Source organism: Sphaeramia orbicularis, chromosome 14, assembly GCF_902148855.1.
Source record: "Sphaeramia orbicularis chromosome 14, fSphaOr1.1, whole genome shotgun sequence".
NCBI lineage: Eukaryota > Metazoa > Chordata > Actinopteri > Kurtiformes > Apogonidae > Sphaeramia > Sphaeramia orbicularis.
This window is the reverse complement of record NC_043970.1, coordinates 11,832,718-11,853,840: the sequence shown is the minus strand read 5'-3', so window position 1 is coordinate 11,853,840 and position 21,123 is coordinate 11,832,718. Positions and strand designations below refer to the sequence as shown.

The 21,123-nt window shown below is 37.7% G+C and overlaps 1 protein-coding gene across 1 annotated transcript in view; it reads left to right on the top strand.

Annotated features, from left to right (window-relative positions):
- pdlim4 (PDZ and LIM domain 4) overlaps positions 1–20,791 on the top strand; it is a 62,859-nt gene extending 42,068 nt beyond the window's left edge. Inside the window, exons 4-7 of the mRNA XM_030153352.1 lie at positions 2,201–2,469; positions 5,746–5,903; positions 15,531–15,669; positions 19,342–20,791. Coding sequence (XP_030009212.1) covers positions 2,201–2,469; positions 5,746–5,903; positions 15,531–15,669; positions 19,342–19,546 — 771 coding nt within the window. The 3' untranslated portion in view covers positions 19,547–20,791. The remainder of the gene's footprint in view (positions 1–2,200; positions 2,470–5,745; positions 5,904–15,530; positions 15,670–19,341) is intronic.
- The last annotated feature ends 332 nt before the right edge of the window (positions 20,792–21,123 follow it).

The window sequence follows — 21,123 nt, the reverse complement described above, 5'->3', positions numbered from 1 at the left end:
TACCAGCTTTTTCCAGCTGTAGGCTATCATTATTGTGTTGGTCATCTAAATACTAAAAAGGCCTACTATTGCTGGATTAAAAAAAAAAAAAATGATTTCAAAAATTAGGCACCATGGTGGTCCATAAAAGGGGCATTTTGTGACCTTTTGTAACAGGTTCATGTATGTCTCACATATCTGTGTATTGTGTATGTGTATCATGCCATGGTCTCAGGATGGTTCTGGTGGTTCTGGAGGTCTGACTAAAGGTGTTGAATATATAGTTGTGACTTCATTCATATACAAATCTATCCACATAGCTCCATGGAGTGTGATAGATTTTTTTTTTGTCCTGAGACCTGTTTTAAATAATTAAAAAAACAATAAAAAAAAATAAATAAATCACATGAAAACATTGTATTTTTCAATATGTCCCTTTCAAAATGCCCATTGCTTCAGCTCCTTAATAATTAAACCAGAAGTATTTCATCAAACTTTATTAAATGCTCAAAATGCAGTTTTTTCATTGAACCTAGACACTGGGGGAGGGTGTTTGATTAAAGTCATATGAGGTCCACCATCTGTGCAAATAGATCTAAAGATAACAAGTAAGATCTGGTTTGGCCCGTTTGGCCCTGTGGTGAGAACCAGGCTTCAGAGTGTCTGGTTTACTGGAGAGGGAGCCACAGAGAACTGGGTGTTTCTGACATCCTACCCAAACAGGGTTTGGCTCTGGAGCTGAAGCCTGAGTGACTCCTCTGCCTGTTCCTCCAAACCTGAGTGTCTATCTGCTAGCACTTTGTTCCATGGGTTTCTGGATTCATCTATCTTTATTGTCCGAGGTTTTTGGGAGAGTTAAAGGAGAGGGTTTTAAATTTCTTGAAAGTCATCTGTCTTAAATGCAGGAGGCAGGCCAATGACAGGGTCCTCGGAGTTACTTTCCAAGTTCAAGATGTGGTCTGGAGGAGAGAGGAGGTCTCCTGCACCAGGAAAAGCGATGACCTGTGTGTGTGTCAGTGTGGCTATGTGTGTGTGGTCCAGATGAGGAGTTGGAGGACAGGATGACATCCAGCAGACCCATCTGTTGAAATGACAGGGGTCCTGTTTGGAGAGGCTGTGAACCTCCACCTCCTGTGGCTAAAGCACTTTAAACAAGCCCAAAACACACAGCCACACACACATCTCATTCCAGTGGCTGCAACAGTTTGACTCTAGAGAATGACTTGTGCCTCTCTTCCCATCCCACTGCATTGCCTAACTTGTAAACAAGTCACTTCATTTCAGCTGAGATGTTTATAGTTTAAAGCTATGATAATGTTCAGCCGTGTTTAGTCGCTCAAAACTGCTGATTATCTTTAAAATTCAAAGCACTGAAACACTATCAGAGGTGGTGACATCATGTAATAAACCTTCATCTGTAAAACTCAGTCTCAGTTGAGCCAGGCTGGCAGTCAGCTTTATCTCTGCAGTGCACTGATAGCTCTGTCTGCAGGAGTAAACACTAAGAGGCTCTGTGACATCACTGTGGTGCTGGTGCAAATGCATGAAAAGGGCGTAGACCTCAGCATAAACACACTCACTCTAAGTATACAGTGGTTTAAATGTAGGTGTCTGGGCATCTGTCCTGCATTAGCCCTGCAGAAGACTGACGATGTGGCAGGAATGCAAAAAGCCTGCTGCAGCATGTCAAAAATACAATAATTTAATATTTTTCAGTATCTTAGCTCTGTCAGCGACTTTTAAGTATTTGGTTTATAAAAGAATAAGTATGAAAGAAAAACGCACTTTTCAATATTTACACCAGGCAAGTAATTTGTTTTGACAGAAACATCTGCAGGAAATCCAATGCAAACTCCTTCTTAATAGGCCTTACTATTAAGAGGGAAAAGCAGAAATGAAGTGGAAAAAGCTTTGCTCTTAAGCCTCACTGCTACAAAGCCTCACTGGGTAAAAACCACCCTTTTTTGCCTTTGAAGAATTGTGGTTTTCTATCCAGAACACCACTGGGCTTGCTTTTCTCTTTTCACTTTCATTTCCAAACCCAAAACATGACGGTACATCCAATAATGACTCCATTACCAATGTTCTCCGTAAAAGAGATTAGTGATTTTCTTTTAATGAAACATACCCTTTCTTTTTTACCAGTGCATCCATTTTCTTGTATATTTCACCATCTTGTTTATGTCCTGTGGCTGAAGTACATCCCTCTCTTCTGTTGTAGAACTTCCGTCCCATCACCAGTGGATATACAGGTTACAGCCGTAAGCCTTCGTACACTCCAGAGCCTCCGTCACCACAAACTCCACAGTCCACTCACCTGAACAACGGACACCCCAAGCCCAACAACGGCCACAGCTATGGGTATGGAAACGGCACTGGACACAACAACCAGTACAACAACCCTGCAGGACTTTACTCACATAACGGCAGCAATGGAGACAGATGTCTGCCAAGCAAGATGGGAGGCCTCAGCCTCAGCGCCACACACAGGTGAGAGGACCAGGGTTGTGCTGCATGTAGGTGCACACACGGAACAACTCTGGAGCCTACAGTATGGAGGCAGGCTCCATACCAGTAAAACAAAAACAATGAAAAAAGTAAAATGCCATTATGAAAAGGTTTACATCTACAAAGTTACCTTAAAAATCTGAGTAATGTGAACAATCTGAAATGTCTTAAGAAAAATCAGTGCAATTTTAACAATATTTTGCCATATTTTATCATTTACACATGTACATTACAACTTACAGATCACAGTGGACCTACAAATCCACAAAACATATAAAATATAACAGAATAATGTCAAGACTGCACTTACTTCTCCTAAGACATTGAAGGTTGCTCATACTTGTTCGGGATATTAAAATTTTTTGTAAAAAAAAAAAAAAAGTAACTTGAAAATGTAAACATTTTCATGTAATTTAACTTTTTTACCTTAAAACAAAGAGAAAAATTTGGGGTTGTCATTATGATAGTATTTTACTGGTCCTGAACTGAAATGATTTTAACATCATTGATTGTTAATTTCTTCAGTAATTTTTATATTTCACAGATTTATCCCACGGGCCAGATTAGACCCTTTGGCGGGCCTGTTTTGGCCCATGGGCTGTATGTTTGACACCTGTGTTCTAATAAGTGTACTAATAGTCCATTTGTAAAAATGTCTCAGTTTCTCAAGATTTTAGTACTAAAAGATGGTTTTGATATATTCCATATGGGCATTGATTGACAGCTCAGTAGGTTTTTGGACTTTCTGAGCATCTGTTTGTTGAATAAAACGGACAACATTTTTCCTGAGAAATGTAGTTAAGGTGTTGTATTAACAAGACTGTGGGGGGGGTAGCATGATTGTCCGAGCAGAAGTGAAAGTGAAACTGACATGCTTTACTATTCCTCTAACTCTCCGGGCAGCACACACACACACAGGAGCAGCGAGGGACAGAATCTCAGCAGCAAAGAAGTTAATAAATCGGTTACATATTGGCCGATGTTGATTAATCAGTGATACGCTATAATCGGCCAATTAATCGGTCAGGCTCTAATTTCAATATAGTTACTAATGAGTAGGGGTGTGTATTAGCAAGAATCTGGTGATAGGATACAAATCACAATACTAGGATCATGATGCAATATATCACAATATATCATGACACTGTTAAAAACGCAATTTTTTTGTTTGTTTCTTTTTTTTTAAATGATTATTTAATTTTATTATTACCTCCGCCAAGGAGGTTATGTTTTTGCCAGGGTTTGTTTGTCTGTCTGTTTGTTTGTCTGTCCATTAGTGTGCAACATAACTCAAAAAGTTATGGACAGATTTTGATGAAATTTTCAGGGTTTGTTGGAAATGGGATAAGGAAGAAATGATTAACTTTTGGGGGTGATCAGGGGTGGGGGGGCCCACGGGGGGGCCCACTGATCAGCCTTGGCGGAGGTCTGCGCTCTCCGAGTGCTTCTAGTTTATTTTATTATTTTTGATTATTTAAATTTTTTTTTTAATGATTATGCACTAGAAATATGCACACATACTAAACACATTTTTATATGATCAGAACAGGATCTAATGCTATATTACAAAACTTTCCTGTTTTAAAACTTAAATTATGTTTTACAGACCTTACAGTTTAAGATCCTGTTCAAATGTTCATATTCTATTAGTTCATAACTAACATCATTACATTATTTTTGTGCAATCCCAAAAAAGGAACTACCATTATTTAATAAAAGAGTGTTAAATAATAATAAACAAAATATAAACAAAAAAGAAAAACAAAAAAACAAAAATTAACCTCCACAATATCTGCATTTGAATAAATACCTAAAAATGTTGATACAGTACTTTTTAATATAGATACAGTATTCTGAAATGAAATATCGCGATATACTGCTGAACCGATATTTTCTTACACCCCTACTATTGAGCACTGATAGGAAGTACTATATGGACTTTGATTTATATAATTTTAATTTGATTTAAGTTATCCTCCAGTGAAAGTACCACCCACTTCTATTGGGAGGTTGATCTCTTGCATCCAGACCACAGGACTCTAACATAGAACAGAACCTGACAACCTCATAAATTCAACTTTGTATTGATTCTTCATAGAAAATGCCTGTGAGATACAGGGACATTGGTCCTATTTTTAAAAGCTTCACCTGGTTTTATGTAAAAAGACACCTACAGTGTATTTTAGTAGTTTACATCTGCACATGTAAATATTTTATGCTCAATGAAGACACTAACAGACAGAACCTCACACACAGACACGCTGAGGATCTCTGTAACACACCTGTGCAGATGGCCATGCGGTCTGGAAAAGCTATTTGTTGTTGTGTATCCCCTCAAGCGGGTAATAAATGTGTTTAGTCTCCCTGTGTACATCCTCTCCAGCACTCTCGAAGTTCCTCTGGACTCAACTGTTAATCCTTACAGGGCCCACACACACAATTATAGACACACACAAAGACACAGCTTTAACACCGCTTGTTGCCCACTGTCACTCACTTTCCCTTAAACACTCCATTTCACAATGTCTATCTCTGTCAGTTTGGCTTTCACTGGCTCAGCTTTCTCTCTTCTAGACAGATTCTCTCTCATGCTCACTCAAATTCAAGCTGAAGTGAAGCCTCCTGAAGGGGAATCTGGAGACCAACATACAGTTTAGTGGGACATGGTCTGAACACATCTGTCAGCAGTCCTGCTCATCTCCCAGAGGTTTAAATGCTGTAAATGAGCAGAATCCTTCCTGTTAGGTCAGGGAATAACTTGATGGATGGATGAACATGCACAACTGTAGTGATTACGACTCTCATTAAAGTGGAAGCACATGTTTTCTGTATTTTTTTCAAACTCTTGCGTTTTTCTGAAAAAAAGAAACTAAACGAAGAGATGCTCTCTGTATAATGTAAAGTGTAGACAACAAAATGGTCTTCAGATTTTGTTTGTTTTCCGGCCAGTTATGTTTCTAGCAAGTTTTCTTTCTTTTGTGTTCTTGGTGGTCTGGCTACGCTCGTCTGTGCTTGTATCTTTTGTTTAGACTACCTCAGCTGCTTTGTTTCCCCCGTTCGGTCAAATGTCACATCATGACAGCACCTGGTGAACAGAAACAGCACAGAGGCACAGATACCAGAAAAATAACATTACCCCTATGTTTGTACATTTATACTAACTCTATCACAAGTAACTTTTTATTGATTTTTTTTTACTGAACCTTAACCAGATTTTGTTGCACTAAGGCTGTGTCTTGTCTACCCTTTTTTTTCCAGCCCAGAGCCGCCTGTACACTCCCCCGGAGGCCGTAACGGGTTCGACCCACAGTCAGATGTCTACAGGATGCTGCAGGACTATGAGGAGCCAGTCTCTGAACCCAAACAGTCTGGTTCCTTCAAATACCTTCAGGGAATCCTGGAGGCTGAGGATGGAGGTAAGGAGTTCTGTACAAATGTTTACATGTGAAAAACATGACAAGAATGAGAAAACAACCTTTACTTTCCTACTTTTATGCTCATTGTACTTTCACATTGAAAATAAGCATTAGTCAGTTTAATATTGTCACCTTCCTAAAATAATTGCCTACGTCAGTTTTTGACACAAATAGGTTTTTATTTTTCTGAAATCATCAAATACTCAATTTCTCATTGAGTTTTTTGTGTTTCCTAAAAAATACAAAAATAAAAGATCTAGGCAGTTATTTTAGGAAGGTGATTTAGGGTATGATGGCAAACATTAAAGCAAGGCAAGGTTATATTTTTGAGTTGTTTTCATTGTGCGTTTTTTTTTAGAGTATTATGTTAATTGTTTAGTCTATGAAATGTCAGAAAATACACAAAAAAAGTGCGTCCCAAAGCCAAAGACTGCGGCCTCAAATGTAATCTTTGGTTGATAGTCCAAATAAATTATTGTCAGTGAGGACATTCACATTCACGGAGGCAGAACCAGATACTTCTTAACTTTATTTTCTTAAAAGATTTCTCAAAGCGAAAATCAATTATCAAAATAGTTGCTGACTAAGTTCGTCGTTGGCGTCTAGATGATTAGTAGGTTCATTGCTGCCATTTCACATTGCTTTACAAAACAATCACATGAAAAAATAAGGGTCTGATTTTGTTGGTGGTCCACCCACTCCCCAACATTCAGAAAAATTCTTATCCCATTTTGTTAAAAAATTCTGAAAACATTTTTTACTTCCTTCAGTGTCAGCAGATTGTGAAATAACCAACACTGTTGACCTGAAATAAACTGGTACACAGTCACAGCATAGAAGCACCTGCATAGTGTAATTCCCCACAGTTGTACTGTAAATACAGTTTGTTTGTACACATATGATTGCAAAGTAAATATTTCCCCCCTCTGTGATTCAAGCCAAAGGAACATCTTGCTTTGTTCAGACCTACTCCACCTTTCTGTTTTAAGCTTCTCTCTCTCTCTCAGTGGAATAGTTTTCCTTTTATAGAAGGACAGAGACAGTGCGGATAGCGTATGGAGAGGGAAGTGAATGCAGCACATAGGAAGAAAACTAGAGACTGAGGCAGCAGTAGGAGAAAGATGAAGGGCTTTAAATAGCTCATACATAGATGAACAGGGGAGGGAAGTTTTGGTAAGACAATTTACTGCAAAAACAACTTCACAGAGAACAATAAAGTGAGAAATATGGTTTTCCTGTCTGCCTTCTGACCGCTCAGCATTCCTGCTTTTGAGGAGGAGTCATGTGATGTTGACATCGGCAGAGGAGGGCAGCGGGGATAATCCTCAGAACTAAAACCTCCTTTTTCAGGTTTCATGTTTGCCACTATAACAGGACAAAGTTGTGAAAGTCATAACTATAATTCGTGTGTTCAGGCAGAAATAGGCTGGACCGCCAAGAAGTGGGCTTATGACCTGTTAGCAGGGATAGTCAGTGATTAATGTTTTAGTCAGGATTCTTTGGAATGAAAGAGTAAAACCAAGAATCTATAGGGTCAGTCAGCATATATACTCTCTGTAAGCTTTACATTTCAGCTGTGTAAGTGCAGTGAAGAAGAGGGAATACATGCAGCATTAGCTTAAAAATATTAACCCTTTAAGCACCTAAGTTGCAATATTGCGACAAGCAACATAACTGAATGAAACAGAAAGCTTTTTGAAATCCTAATATCAAAATGGAATATTCATTCATTCATTCATCTTCTGAACCTGCTTCATCCTCACTAGAGTCACGAGGGTTGCTGGAGCCTATCCCAGCTACTTATCAGCGAAGGCAGGGTAACCCTGGACAATTTATTTTAACCAATTAACCTACCAGTGCATGTCTTTGGATGGTGGGAGGAAGCTGGGGTACCCAGAGAGAACCCACGCAGACAGCAAAATGGAATATTTTTTGAAAAAAACAAAACAAAAACAAGAAAAACACTCAGAGAGCGCAGACCTCTGCCAAGAGAGATTTGCCCCCCCCCCGATCACCACCAAAATTTAATCATTTCTTCCTTGTGCCATGAAAATCTGTCCATAATTTTTTGAGTTGTCTTACTAACAAACAAACAAACAAACAAACACGCACGCACGCACACAAAGCAAAGCGATCACAATACCTCCAGGTGGAGGTAACAAACTCTGGGGCCTATTTTATTAGATTACATTACATTAGATGAGATTTAGTTAATCCCCCAATGGGGAAATTCACCAGTCAAGGCAGCAACAGAATAAAGTGCAAGAAAAACTCAGCATGCAAAAAGATAGTGTAAAAGACAAACAATATAAACATAGTAATTACAGTAGTAAGGTATAAAACACTATAGACTATATACATATTTACATAAGAGTACAGACAGTACAAATGATTATCTTATATTTCAGGCCACGTAAAGCTAAAATAAGTCACATTTCAATATTGAAATACCTAAGACCAATAGGCCCATATTATATACTTTGGTTGTTTGCGTGCTTGCATTGTATCAGATATTTCGAACAATGTTCAGAATCTTCCAGTACTTTCATATCCACTTGTATTCAGGCATCTGTCACTGACATCATAACACATGTACAAAGGAACATTAGGTACAATCCCTAATGGGTGGAAGACATACAATGTCACAGGATTATACTTAGTAACAGTAGTCCAACAGTATTTAATTTCACACTGCATATTTTAGAATTATTTGCATACCATTTTTGCAACACAGTAATCCAGTGTAAAACTAATTTGCTCATATATTTTAATATGTTCAATAATGTGCATCCAGTCATAATGCAAGCTACGAAGTGAATGTTTACAGCAATGTAATTTCAATTGCAAGTGTTCCATTAGATAAGTTGACTCGTTTAACACCAACTTTGCATGTAATATTATTAGCATCTATTTCAAATATATTTTGGCATGCAATAACATGATTTGAATATATGTCACTAAGTGTAGTTAAAATAAAGCCTTTGACAAATTAAACATTATGGAACACCTACCACGCTACCTCAGGATGTCATAAAGCTACACTATTTGTTGTTATTTTTAATTGATAGTCTCCTTGTGGCAGAAATTACAGACTGCATATAGTGTATTTAATTAAGTAATAACGAAGATGTTCATTAGAATAAGATGGATAGGAATCGGATTGACACATAGGAATGAAAATGTCTCAGTACTGATTGATTTACCTCCAGAGCTGGATGCTCCTGCTTTGTGGCTTGGAATTCAGCCATGTTGCCTTTTTCATTAAGCAACTTCAATATCACCTACAGGATTTTAAAGCCAAAACAAAAAAAAAAAAAAAAACAGGAGTGCTAAAGAGGAACAGCCCCACAGAAGGTGATGACAAATCAACCAGGTTGAAGAGGGAGAATGTACCACTGCTGATGGATTTAAGAGATTAAAGGGGGAGCCGATGTGTTCATTCAGTGGGTTTTCAGTGTGATAGACTGTCAGGTTGACTGACAGACTAACCCCTCGATGAAACAGGGAGACACCTCAGGTTTACTTAGGGATCATACTAAATGCTACCTGTCTCTGTGTTGACGTCTGGCAGTGTCATTTAATCAGGGTGAGAGTGGGAATTCCTTCCTCAGCTGTTGCTAAAGCCAGTAAAAAACAATGAACATAAAACACATAAAATCATTAATAAAACCACATCCAGTTCTTAAAGTTAAAGTCCAGTCACACTGTTATTTAATGCATACCTTGCTGTCAGGCTTTTAAAACCACCACAGTTGGTCTCTTTTGAAGGTGCAGACCCCTATAGAGACCATGTTGACTTTCAGGGGCTTTAAAGTTAAAGCAAACAAGAGTGTCAGTTTACCCAGAATTCCATAGGAGGATCACAGTCTGAATGGTGAAGGGTGGAGTGACTTAAATACTAGTGTTGAGTGGATGTTCAGGAGCATTTTCACAGCTGGATACATGATAGAAAGGTACTTAAAAAAACATTTGGTATTGGTTAACTCATTACAGTTTGCTGATAAATCACATACCGTCTGTACAAGAAACACACATTTAAATTTCAGTCAGCAGAATAGTTTAGGACATAAAGAGTCCAGCTAACCCTGCACAGGAGATTTAATCCTTCACCCTGAAAGAGGAGGCTATTTTAGAAAATATCTGTACTCACATTCAGAGAACACATAAAGAAGCCAGAGCCGACTGCCTTTTAGCTGTAGGAACATAAGGATTGGAAACAGAAAAATAGCCAGGTTCAATCAACCAGATTTAATTTATATAATGCCACATCTCATATCTCAAGTTATCTCATAACACTTTACATTTAGAGCTGGTTGATCTAGACTCTTAGGCCAAATCACAGACACCAACAGAATCCTCCAGGAGCAAACACTTGGCGACAGTGGTGAGGAAAAACATCCTTTTAACAGGCACAAACCTGGAGCAGACCCCAGTCAAGGTTACTTTTTCCGCTTATTTTTTTATATGTTACACTCAATATGATGTAAATGTATTTTTGTGTAAAAGTCTGTTTTGTCCAGGAGCTAATGTTGACATTAGCCAACTCAATTTTAAATGTCACTGTTACCCTAATTCCAACATGATCTATGCTGCTATATATATATATTTTTTTTTTTTGTTTGTTTGTTTGTTTGTTTTTTTTTTTTTGTTTTTTTTTTTTGTTTTTTTGTTTTTTTTTTTTTTGTTTTTTTGTTTTTGTTTTTTTTTAACTTTTTCATGCCCACCTGGGCGGTCTCCCCTTCAGACTCAGGTCCTCTACCAGAGGCCTGGGAGCCTGAGGGTTCTTGCACAGGATCTCAGCTGTTCCTAGGACTGCGCTCTTTTGGTCAGAGATCTCTGATGTTCTGCCTGGTATCTGCTGGAGCCATCCTCTCAGCTTGGGGATCACTGCCCCTAGTGCCCTGATCACTACCTGGACCACTGTTGCCTTTGCACCCCACATTTTGTCTCTCTAGATAGATAGATAGATCGATAGATAGAGAGAGAGAGAGAGAGAGAGAGAGAGAGAGAGAGAGAGAGAGATGCCTGATCACTGATTTCTATGTGGAGTACATGGGTTAGTTTTTCCAGGAAAATCCAGTCCTTTTTTCAACTTCTTGACAGAGGAAACACTTTGCCCCATTAGCTACAGTTATACAGTTACAGTTATTTTAGACATAGAGGAAGCTAACATCAACAAACGACTGGCTTCCAGCACAATACATACTCACAAACTTCATAAAAGTGCACAAGAATGAGTACATTTAACATAATGAACTGTGAAGCACTGAAAATGTAAGGACAGTGGACACAGGAGGCATGATGGGAGTGTATGGATTCTTAAGTGGAGAAATAAACAGAATACCATTGACCTCCATGAAGCCCCCTCCATTTCCCATCTCCTCGGGGTTGTTTTTCTACAGCAAATTCAGAAAAACTACCCTTCTGTGTTTTGCACTGAATGAGTGTGCAGTGGGTTGTTTATTCCCAGCAGCTAGCAAGAGATATTTTTTAGCAGACAGCTGTCGTCACAACATGATGAACATTTGCCACAAAACCCTGTTGCAGTGCGTAGAAGGCGCTCTGGAGGGAAGCAGGCTGTTCTCTCACAGTGAACTAAGACATCCATCAGCATCACAGCTCCACACAGAGAAGGAAATGTTATACTTTCACAGTATAACACTTGTCCGATTATTGATTACCTGCTGGATTGTAACATGTAAACTTGGAATGTTCAAATGCAGTTAGATCTGTTACTTTGTCATGAGAACCATATGTGGAGTGAAATGGGTTTTTTCAACAAAACTAACGCTAAATTTAATTGAAACAGTGTGATTTGACCACAGCTTAGATAAGAGAAGTGAGGCTGATAAGCATTTTAATGATTTAATGTCATGCTTCTCTTTAAATGCACCATAGACTAATTAAATTCTGTATGTCAAGAGAACTTTTCACTTAATTATCAGCCCGTATTTGAAACCATACAGAGCAAGAATAAAGTAACACTGAAGGATTTGACATAAATATTTGGTTTGATGCTTATTTAGTGTAATTCATTCATCATTTACCAAATGTTTCGACTGTATTTGTGGCTCCAGATTAATCATTTGTCTTTCCACTACATTTCAGATGAACATTCTGACTACTATTCACATCTTTCATGTCACACTGTCTTGATAAAACCCTTCGTAAACAATTATTGCAGCTATTTATTTATTTATTTTTCCACATTGTGATCCCCTTAGCCTTCAATTTTCTGACGCTGCATTTATGTTAGCATGAAGCGCTAGTGTGTGTCACTGCAAAAATTTCACTGTACGTCTGGTTGATATTAGTCACAGATTAAGACACCCATTGTTTCGAGAATGAGATATGTGGCCAAGTTGTCACTGTCTGTCAAGGGCATTGCTTTGTTTGTCTGCATTTGGCAACAAAACACACAGGGCTTAAGTAGCCTGGCTTTTGGAAAGTTTAGACACAAGGCTAAACAAACAGTCATTAATTCAGCTTTCTGTTTCTGAATGTGGTCTGATTGAAGACTTAATAGTCAATCCTTTCCTGTGTGGAAAAATGACAAAGGCTGCACGTAAAAGGTTTTACATGTGAAACCGACGTCAGGAAGCAGAGACATTAATCCCAGAAATAACACAGTCAGCCAATGTCAGCGGTGAAATAGACCGTAGAGAAGTCAGGGTCTGACTGCTGGTGGCAGGACAGGACAGTCACATGACAGATGCTCAAGGTAACTGGACTATGGTTCTGTTGGCCTTATTGTAATAATAATAATAATAATAATAATTATTATTATTATTATTATTATTATTATTATTATTATTATTATTATTATTATTATTATTATTATTGTTATTATTATTATTATTATTGTTATTATTATTATTATTATTATTAACTCAGCAGTTCAGGGCTGTGTCACACTGACAAGGCCTGGAGCAGCCAGGAATCTGCTGTAAAGTTTGCCCTTTTTCTTGTATTGTAGTCACGCAGAAATAACGTCATGATGGACTTTCACTGTTTTTTTAGGAAAGAGACTTTCAGTCCTGGTATTTGATGATGATTATTGTCATTACTGCTATCAGTGTGATTATTTTTGTAATTATTTACTCATTTTCCTGTTTTCTTTTTTGTCCTTGTGATAAAAAAAATTGGTCATAATAGAAAAAAATGTATTATATAATAAAAACTTAAATAAACAGTAGGAATGCTAATGATTATTTTCATTACTGCTATCAGTGTGATTATTTTTGTAATTATTTACTCATTTTCCTGTTTTCTTTTTTGTCCTTGTGATAAAAAAAATTGGTCATAATAGAAAAAAATGTATTATATAATAAAACTTAAATAAACAGTAGGAATGCTAATCTAAAAAAATGTAAAGACAAGATAGTGTCATTTTTAAAGTAGATATAATGTTTTCCCTTTAAATAGACAGATGAGAAACAGGAAAAATATCATCACATTTGTCTGGACAGTTTTCATAGATAATGTGTGATTTTAGCCTTAAAGTGTCATGACTCTGGTCTAAATCTGTTACATGAAATGTTTTGCTTCTCTGACTAAGGCTGACTGATGCATTTGTGCAAGGAAATGGCACCACAGACACTTGAATAAAGGACAAAGGAAGGACTGGGAGGATTACAGGGGTCAATGAGAGGGAATGGAGAAAGAAAGTTGAAAAAAACAAACAAACTTCACAGCAGTGTTTTTACAGGAAGACATCATTACAACATAAATCACTCAACCTTAGTAACATAACTGTGAACAACAAAAACATCCAACTGAATAGTTTGAACACTTCATACTGCACTTTTGTATTGCATAATATTGAGTTGTATTTTGTAATGTTTGGAAGGAAAAGCATAAACCTCTTGTAGACAAATGCATGTAGTAATGAGGAGGCTGAGGAACAGAACAAGTGGAAGCATCCTGTTTGTGAAGGTAACAAGGCTGAACAGAAATGTGGATTTTACATTTACTGACATTATTCTTAACACCAACACATGATAGAGGCCACTGGCATGTATGAGTGTGGACCAGCGCAGAAGTTGGCTGCTGTTTTACTGAAATTAAAAAATTAAAAAATAGGTGAAAGAAGATGGCAATGTTGTCATTGTTTGACTTGACATTATGATGTTTTTCCACTTCAGTTATAAAATGGACAATAGAGAGGAAATAAGGGAATGATGTGCAACAAAGATTATCCAAATACAATGTAAATATGTAAATATATAAATACCAAATTTATTATGTTGCTGCTTTTAACTGTGAAATTTCCCCATGGTGGGATAAATGAAGTCTTATCTTATCTTATCTTATCTTATCTTATCTTATCTTACTTTTCACTGCTGTAGTGTGTTCATTTTATATGCAGATGTTGACGGGCTAATGGCATAAGGATTTACAACAAACCAGTACAAAAAAATTAAATATCCAAATGTTTATATTATATTTAATCTATGACACTAACTTGTACACCTAACATCAAAATAATATTTTGGTGAATTTTGTGATAATACAATTAGTTTTAGAATACAGTTCAAATATATTGTTAATACATTTGAAATGTGAATTAATTGAAATAGGTTAAAAGTGGTTTCATAGAAAATTTCGACACAGGACTCATGGCCAGATGGTTTCACCTGATATTTTAACACAGGAGTGGTATATTTTCAATGTTATTTGACTGGCTGACAGCTGTCAAATAGAAAACGTAAGCCGCACATTTCTGTCCTTGAAAACATTCACAAAACACACACAAATAACACAAAAAATCTTAATAGTATGCATCCAAATATTCAACAAGTATCCAAATGAAGACTCCTCTGTGGGGTGTTTACCTCAGGTCTTTCTTACTTACAGTCATTGTTGAGTTTCTGATGGACAAGAGCATCAGTAGAAATAATAAAGATGAAATTGACATTCATCCTGAATAATTTGTCCTTCAGAAATGTTCCAGATGAGTGTGCAAGCATTCATAAGAACATGCAAGATCACTTAAAAAAATAAATAAATAAATGGCAGTGCAAGTTCATGGACTAAGTGTCTTTTAGTAGGATTCTGTTATATGGCTGTTATAACTGTGCCTCATGTGACTACCTGTTACATGCCCTTATGGACAGAAATGCAGCACACATCTGTGAGGAATAGTGAGAAATAGCTCACTGGGATATAGAAAGTGGTCCCTGGAGTCTCCTTTAGAGGTATTTTGGGAAATGTTAATCTATCTTTGTACGACTTACCAGTTTATAGAAGCTGACAACTACTACCTGGAATTCAAAGGGCTTCCTGTGAAGAGTGGAAAGACACACTGTCGCAAACCAACGAAGATTTTCCCCTGAAATTTCTAGATTTCTTTGAAACAACTGACCCTCTGCAGGCACACACATATACACACACACATACACACACACACACACACACACACACACATATAGAAACACATAAATATTTCTTAGGGCTCAGAGAGGCCCACTGAGAAGCTGTTCGCATTATGTCAACACTCTAAAATCATGGATTTGTGAGGTTATCAACTTCACATTTTGTTTTCAGGATCTGGTCTCTGGATGGATGTTTTAAGGAAAGGTTTCCATAGCACTGATGTTTATCCTGTGGTTATTTTGTTATTTCTAGGTATGTCTCCAACAGAGAGAATGAGAAATTTAAAGTCCCCGGTCCGGTCTCCAATCCCCAAGCTGGGAAGCCCTATCCCCAGCCCCATGTCTGGTCTTCAGAAGCTACCCCAGTGCACACGCTGCTGCAATGGCATTGTGTAAGTATTGTACTAGTTCACACTGAAAACTGTAAAATAAGGATGGGCAGTTTGGTGAGAAGGACATGTTGCAATTACTGTGAACAATTTTGCGATCGTAGTTTGAGTCTGCTTTCATAATTATTAAAGAAAACACAGATTAATCCTTTTTTGTGCCGTATTTAAAAAAAAAAGAATTTTGATATCAGGAATTCAAACAACTGTAGCTTGGAAGTGGTTAAAGGTGTACTGTAAATGAGAAACATATTGGATATGACCCAAAGTTTATGACAGGAGTAAATTTACTCATCTAATTTGCATATTGTGATGTCACAGGGCGGCAGCCATATTGGACTGTGTAACTTTTAGTAAAACGGAACTTTGAACATACTTATATAAAAGTTTTGTGTGTGTGTTTTGTTTGTTTTTTATCATCTTAACCTTAAAATAAATTAACTAAAACATTAGTAGACAGTAAAATGTAGTAAGTTTTAGCTTTTTAGCTAAAGCCAAAGCTTTCATCTCTGGGACAGTTACATTACACCACTCATGTAATCTGGGTGTTTATACCCCCGCCTGCCCCAGAGGGTGGGGTTATGTTGCTTTTGCAATTGCTATAATACATATAGACAAACATTCTATATTACCTGTGCACTTACATTGTAGAAAATGGGGCGGCCGTGTCTCAGGAGTTAGAGTGGGTCATCCAATAACTGAAGGGTTGGCGGTTCCAATGCCGCTCGGACCTTGTCATGTGCTGTTCTGTCCTTGGTCAAGAAGTGAAGAAGTGGGCACTTCACCCACCTTACCTCTAATGTAGGATTGCATGTGGATGTTTGGTGGTGGTCGGAGGGACCATTGGTGTGTACTGGCAGCCACGCTTTCGTCAGCCTGCCCCACCAGTTTACCACCACCAGAGAGTGAATATGAGAGCAAATGAATAATGGATCCATTGTACACACTTTGAGTATGTGTTAATAGAAAGCACTATATAAATCTAATCCATTTTTATTATTATAGAAAATGTTACAATGATGTACAGGTTCAGAGAAATGTGTATTTTATTCAATGGAATGGCCCAGGCCATGAGGACATGGCATCATATCCCCTTTACTAAAGTTAACACTGAATGTTACTTACAGTTGAATATACACTAAGCAGAATACAAATAAAACATGTCACATCTATAAACATGATTTCACATTATGAATCACATCAGATAGATTTTCATCAGATATTATGGTGAAAATAAGAGCAGTGTCATCAATGTGTGATTGAGAGACTCCCAGAGACTGCAATTATGTACTCAAATACATAATTATGTCATTCAATAAGGTTTATTTTACATTTGCATGTGCACATGAACTTTGTGTTGGAGTTTGTATTGTGCTGGACGTGTTTTGATGCAGCTTTAAAACTGGAGCAGAAAAAGGCAGTGATGAATTTGAATATAAGGAAAAATCTGTATATTGTGACTGTTATCGTAACCAAACCTGTTGTTAGCTTGAGTTAGCTAATGTCAACAAACAACCAATGCCAGCTCAAGGCAGACTCCAGTTTAAAGTACATGCCAGCACATGAGCATGTACAGACCTTCTACAGTGCACCTTTAATCAATCAGCAATCACATATAACAAGGTTGTAATTCATTTTTTTTAGGTCTTGGACAAATATTATAAACAGACACCCTACATGGCATCCACAATGTTTATTTTATACACAGAATGAAAAAGGACAATTATTCTTTCGTAATGCAGAATATGCAATTTAATATAAGAATGCGGGTACAAAAACATATAATCTAACATCATAAAAATAATGGTTAATGTGGTCTGTGATTACAGACTACCAAAAATAGGGTGAGTGTAAAATTTGAAATATAAAAAATTTATTCCTAGGTGTGCTGTGAAAACTCACTTAATCACCATCTGGAAATGGTATTTCATGGTCTTGCTTTATCGCTGCGCCTGTGGTCGTTAAGATTCAACATCTGAACTGTCTGAGGTGAGTCAAGGCCTTTCCTGACTCCGTAACAAAGAGGTTAACTCACAGAGGTCGACCTGCACCAACAGGCCTCCTGAAAACAACTCAGGAAAATCCATCCCCGTTCATCATTTTAATGATTAAACCATTCACCACACCCTCTCTCACGCGCATGTTACATTCACACATTCGCAGAGGTGTGTTTGCACAAACATACACCAAACACATGCACTCGGACTTAATGCCAAGGAAACCACATGCACCGGTAATCCCCCCTCTATAAAAGCAGCTGCAGGTAAGTAGTGATGTCATGGACTCTCGCTTTTTCATTAACAAGAGAGCATTGTGGGAGCTCACGGGGCACAATAAGGCTGTTATGACCTCGAAGCATTTAACAGGATTTTTAAAGAAGTATAGAGCAGTGTGTCAAGAGTTTATCCAGCAAGTTGTGTGGTTAGATGGTAAAAGCGGTTTAAAAAAAAAAAAAGACAGGCTTATGACTCAGTGGTAGCTGGCCTAAATTCCCACTCCAGAAAGGAAAATCTTATTGGGAAATGAATGAGCAACGCCCTTAACAACTGCCACTGTGGCTGTGTGAAGCAATGAACTTTGAAATACACCAGTGTTGATCAGTGGCCAACGGAATAAACAGACTGTTTACCATTCAGCTCTGTGGTGTGTGTTTAATGGTGTGTGTTTCACCTGCAAATATGGTCTTGTAATACAACAGAGACTCTAATTCATAAATTACAATACTGCTTGCCTACATAGCTGTAAGCAAATTAGGAAAGATAATTTACAATTTGCATAGATAATAAAAGGTTTAGTAAACAGTCTGTATGTATCATGATTTACTTCCTTTTAAAGCATCCTGTTCAAAGCCATGTCCTTATCTGTAGTGGCACCTCCCTGTGTTCAGCCTGCAGTTTTGCTGTTTAAGGCTTTACAGTTTGCTTTGCTTACATTATTTTCATATCATGCATCATGTATTTATCTTCATGATGAGTGGTTCCATTAAAGGGCATGACTTTATCCTGCTACTCTAATTTAAAGGCATGGTTTGGAGTATTTAGAGGGGCTGTGTGAGGGGCAGGTCCACAGTTAGTGGATTAGTATTTGTATCAGGAGACAGGAGTACGTGCAGGGTACTGCTGTGGACCGGCAGAAAACTGCATTATAGACATCTGAAGAAAAGGCATAATGGAAAAATAAAAAGCCATTGCCACCATGATTTCACATGTTCCTTTTCTGCCAATGAACTGAAGTGTCAGTGTGCTCTTTGGAGCCACACCTTTGATAAAAACAGCAACACCACAAACGATCGACTGAGAAACCGATGTCAGGATCAGTTAGTCCACATGTTGAAACACCAAGTTATATAATAACAAAATGAAATTAACCTTGGCAGCACTTTGGTGATCTGGTGAGTTTCGGGGCTTCAACTTTTTTATTGAAGAAATTCTGTTTAGGAGTCAAATTATTTTAATATGGCATACACTTACACTGACATTGCTAATATTTGCTATTGCTCCCACAGCAGTTCTTTGTTTATCAGGGATGAGAATTGACAAAAATTTACTAAAGAGGAAAGGCTGCAGACTTCCTGACACACATATCTCTATTTTCCCCCTCTGTGCCTCAAGGTTTTCTCAGTAAAGCAAACAAATGTAACTGTGTTTTCATTCTGTTCTCTTCTATCTGTCAAACCAGTGGCACAATCGTGAAGGCCAGGGACAAGCTCTACCATCCAGAGTGCTTCATGTGCGATGACTGCGGCATCAACCTCAAACAGAGAGGCTACTTTTTTATTGAGGACAATCTATACTGTGAGACCCACGCCAAGGCACGTGTCCAGCCGCCAGAGGGCTACGACGTGGTCGCTGTCTACCCCAACTCCAAGGTGGAACTGGTCTGAGATGATACTGCACCATAACATAACAGGGAGACCAATATATGTGGAAAGGGGGGGCCTCTGAGTATCCTACCCTGCAATTATGAGGCACTGTCAAACATAAATGTTGATTTTGAAACTGTTTACCTGATCCTGGATCAGTATTTTGTCAGTTCCCATCTTAGCTTAATCATGTTGTGGACATCAGGCACATTGTTAAAAGCTGGGATCTGGTGAACATCCCAAAGCACAAACCATTTATTACATCCAGTGACCTGACAACCCTCATCAGTCAATCAGTATAAATACACTGACATAAATCACAAGCAGATGAACCCAGTTAAGTCTGGATCAGATACATCCATTACAATATTTTACCAGAATATCTTCACAAAACAGCAAAAGAAACAAATAGAATTTTAGCTACATGCTCTGAGAAAATGACTACACCAGGATGAACCAGCTATCACAGATTTGATCTTCATCCTCATTATATCACAGATGCCATGAAAGCGCTCACTATGAGCCTTAGATGAATTCCTAACACTGGTGTGCATGTAGCATGCTTTATCCTTAGAGTTTTTTGAGGTGATCAGTGTGTTTTAATGAATTTGAGGAACAGGGGTGGATTTTCTCTTATACTTGCCTTCAGACTCATTTTGCTTTAAGATATCATAACCACAGTATCCAAACATGTCAATCCTTGCTTTTCAAAGTCATGTGGTGTTTAAGTTTTGGTTGAGGGGCTCAAAGGTTTCAGTGTATTTTGAACTATGTCACAGTTACACATTATCCTGTTGCTGATGGAGTTTTGCACTTGTAATGTTCATGTGTGCAGTCAATTTCAGTGGGGAACATGTCTGTTTTTATTGTCATTTTTATCAACATTGCATTTTAAGCGGTTGTAATAGTGATTATCTCTGGAATGTTTTGGGGAATAGTTTTACTGAACTATAACCTGAGGTAAATGTATCCGTCTGCAGCTATGCAAGCAGCACCTTCTGAAATGTAAACACAACTCTGTAGGAGACAAAAATCCTGTGAGAAACTCTTTCAGGAGATATTCTCTCTGATGTGATTACATAAACACACAAAGAAATGAGACTTTAATGCTGAGTTTGCATGCAGTGTTGACATTTTAAAGAGGATGGTTGCACATTCACACACATGATTTACTTCTGACTCATGCACCTGACTGAGGGGAATTTTAACTCCAAATCTGGTTAAAGAACAAAAAAAAAAGGACACGAGCATGAAGTTCACTGTTTATGAAAGATCCTCCAGCATGACGTCTGTGGTCCTCGTGAGAAGTGTTAAAAATAGTCCCGTCTGTTTTGAGACGACCATTTAAAACCGCTGGACTCTTGTAAACCAGTGTAACATGTGGGAGCAATACTGGCTTTGTTTAGGTTTTTGGACCCACTACATGGATACATTACAGCTGTTCTTTAACCCATAAGGACCCAGTGCTACTTTTGTGGCATTTCCCAAATGATTTTTCCTCTTGTTTACCTTTATTAAGTGATTTACCACCATTTATTATAATATTATTCTCTATACTTTGCATTTTGTTCAGTGAAAATCAGGTATTTTCTTATATT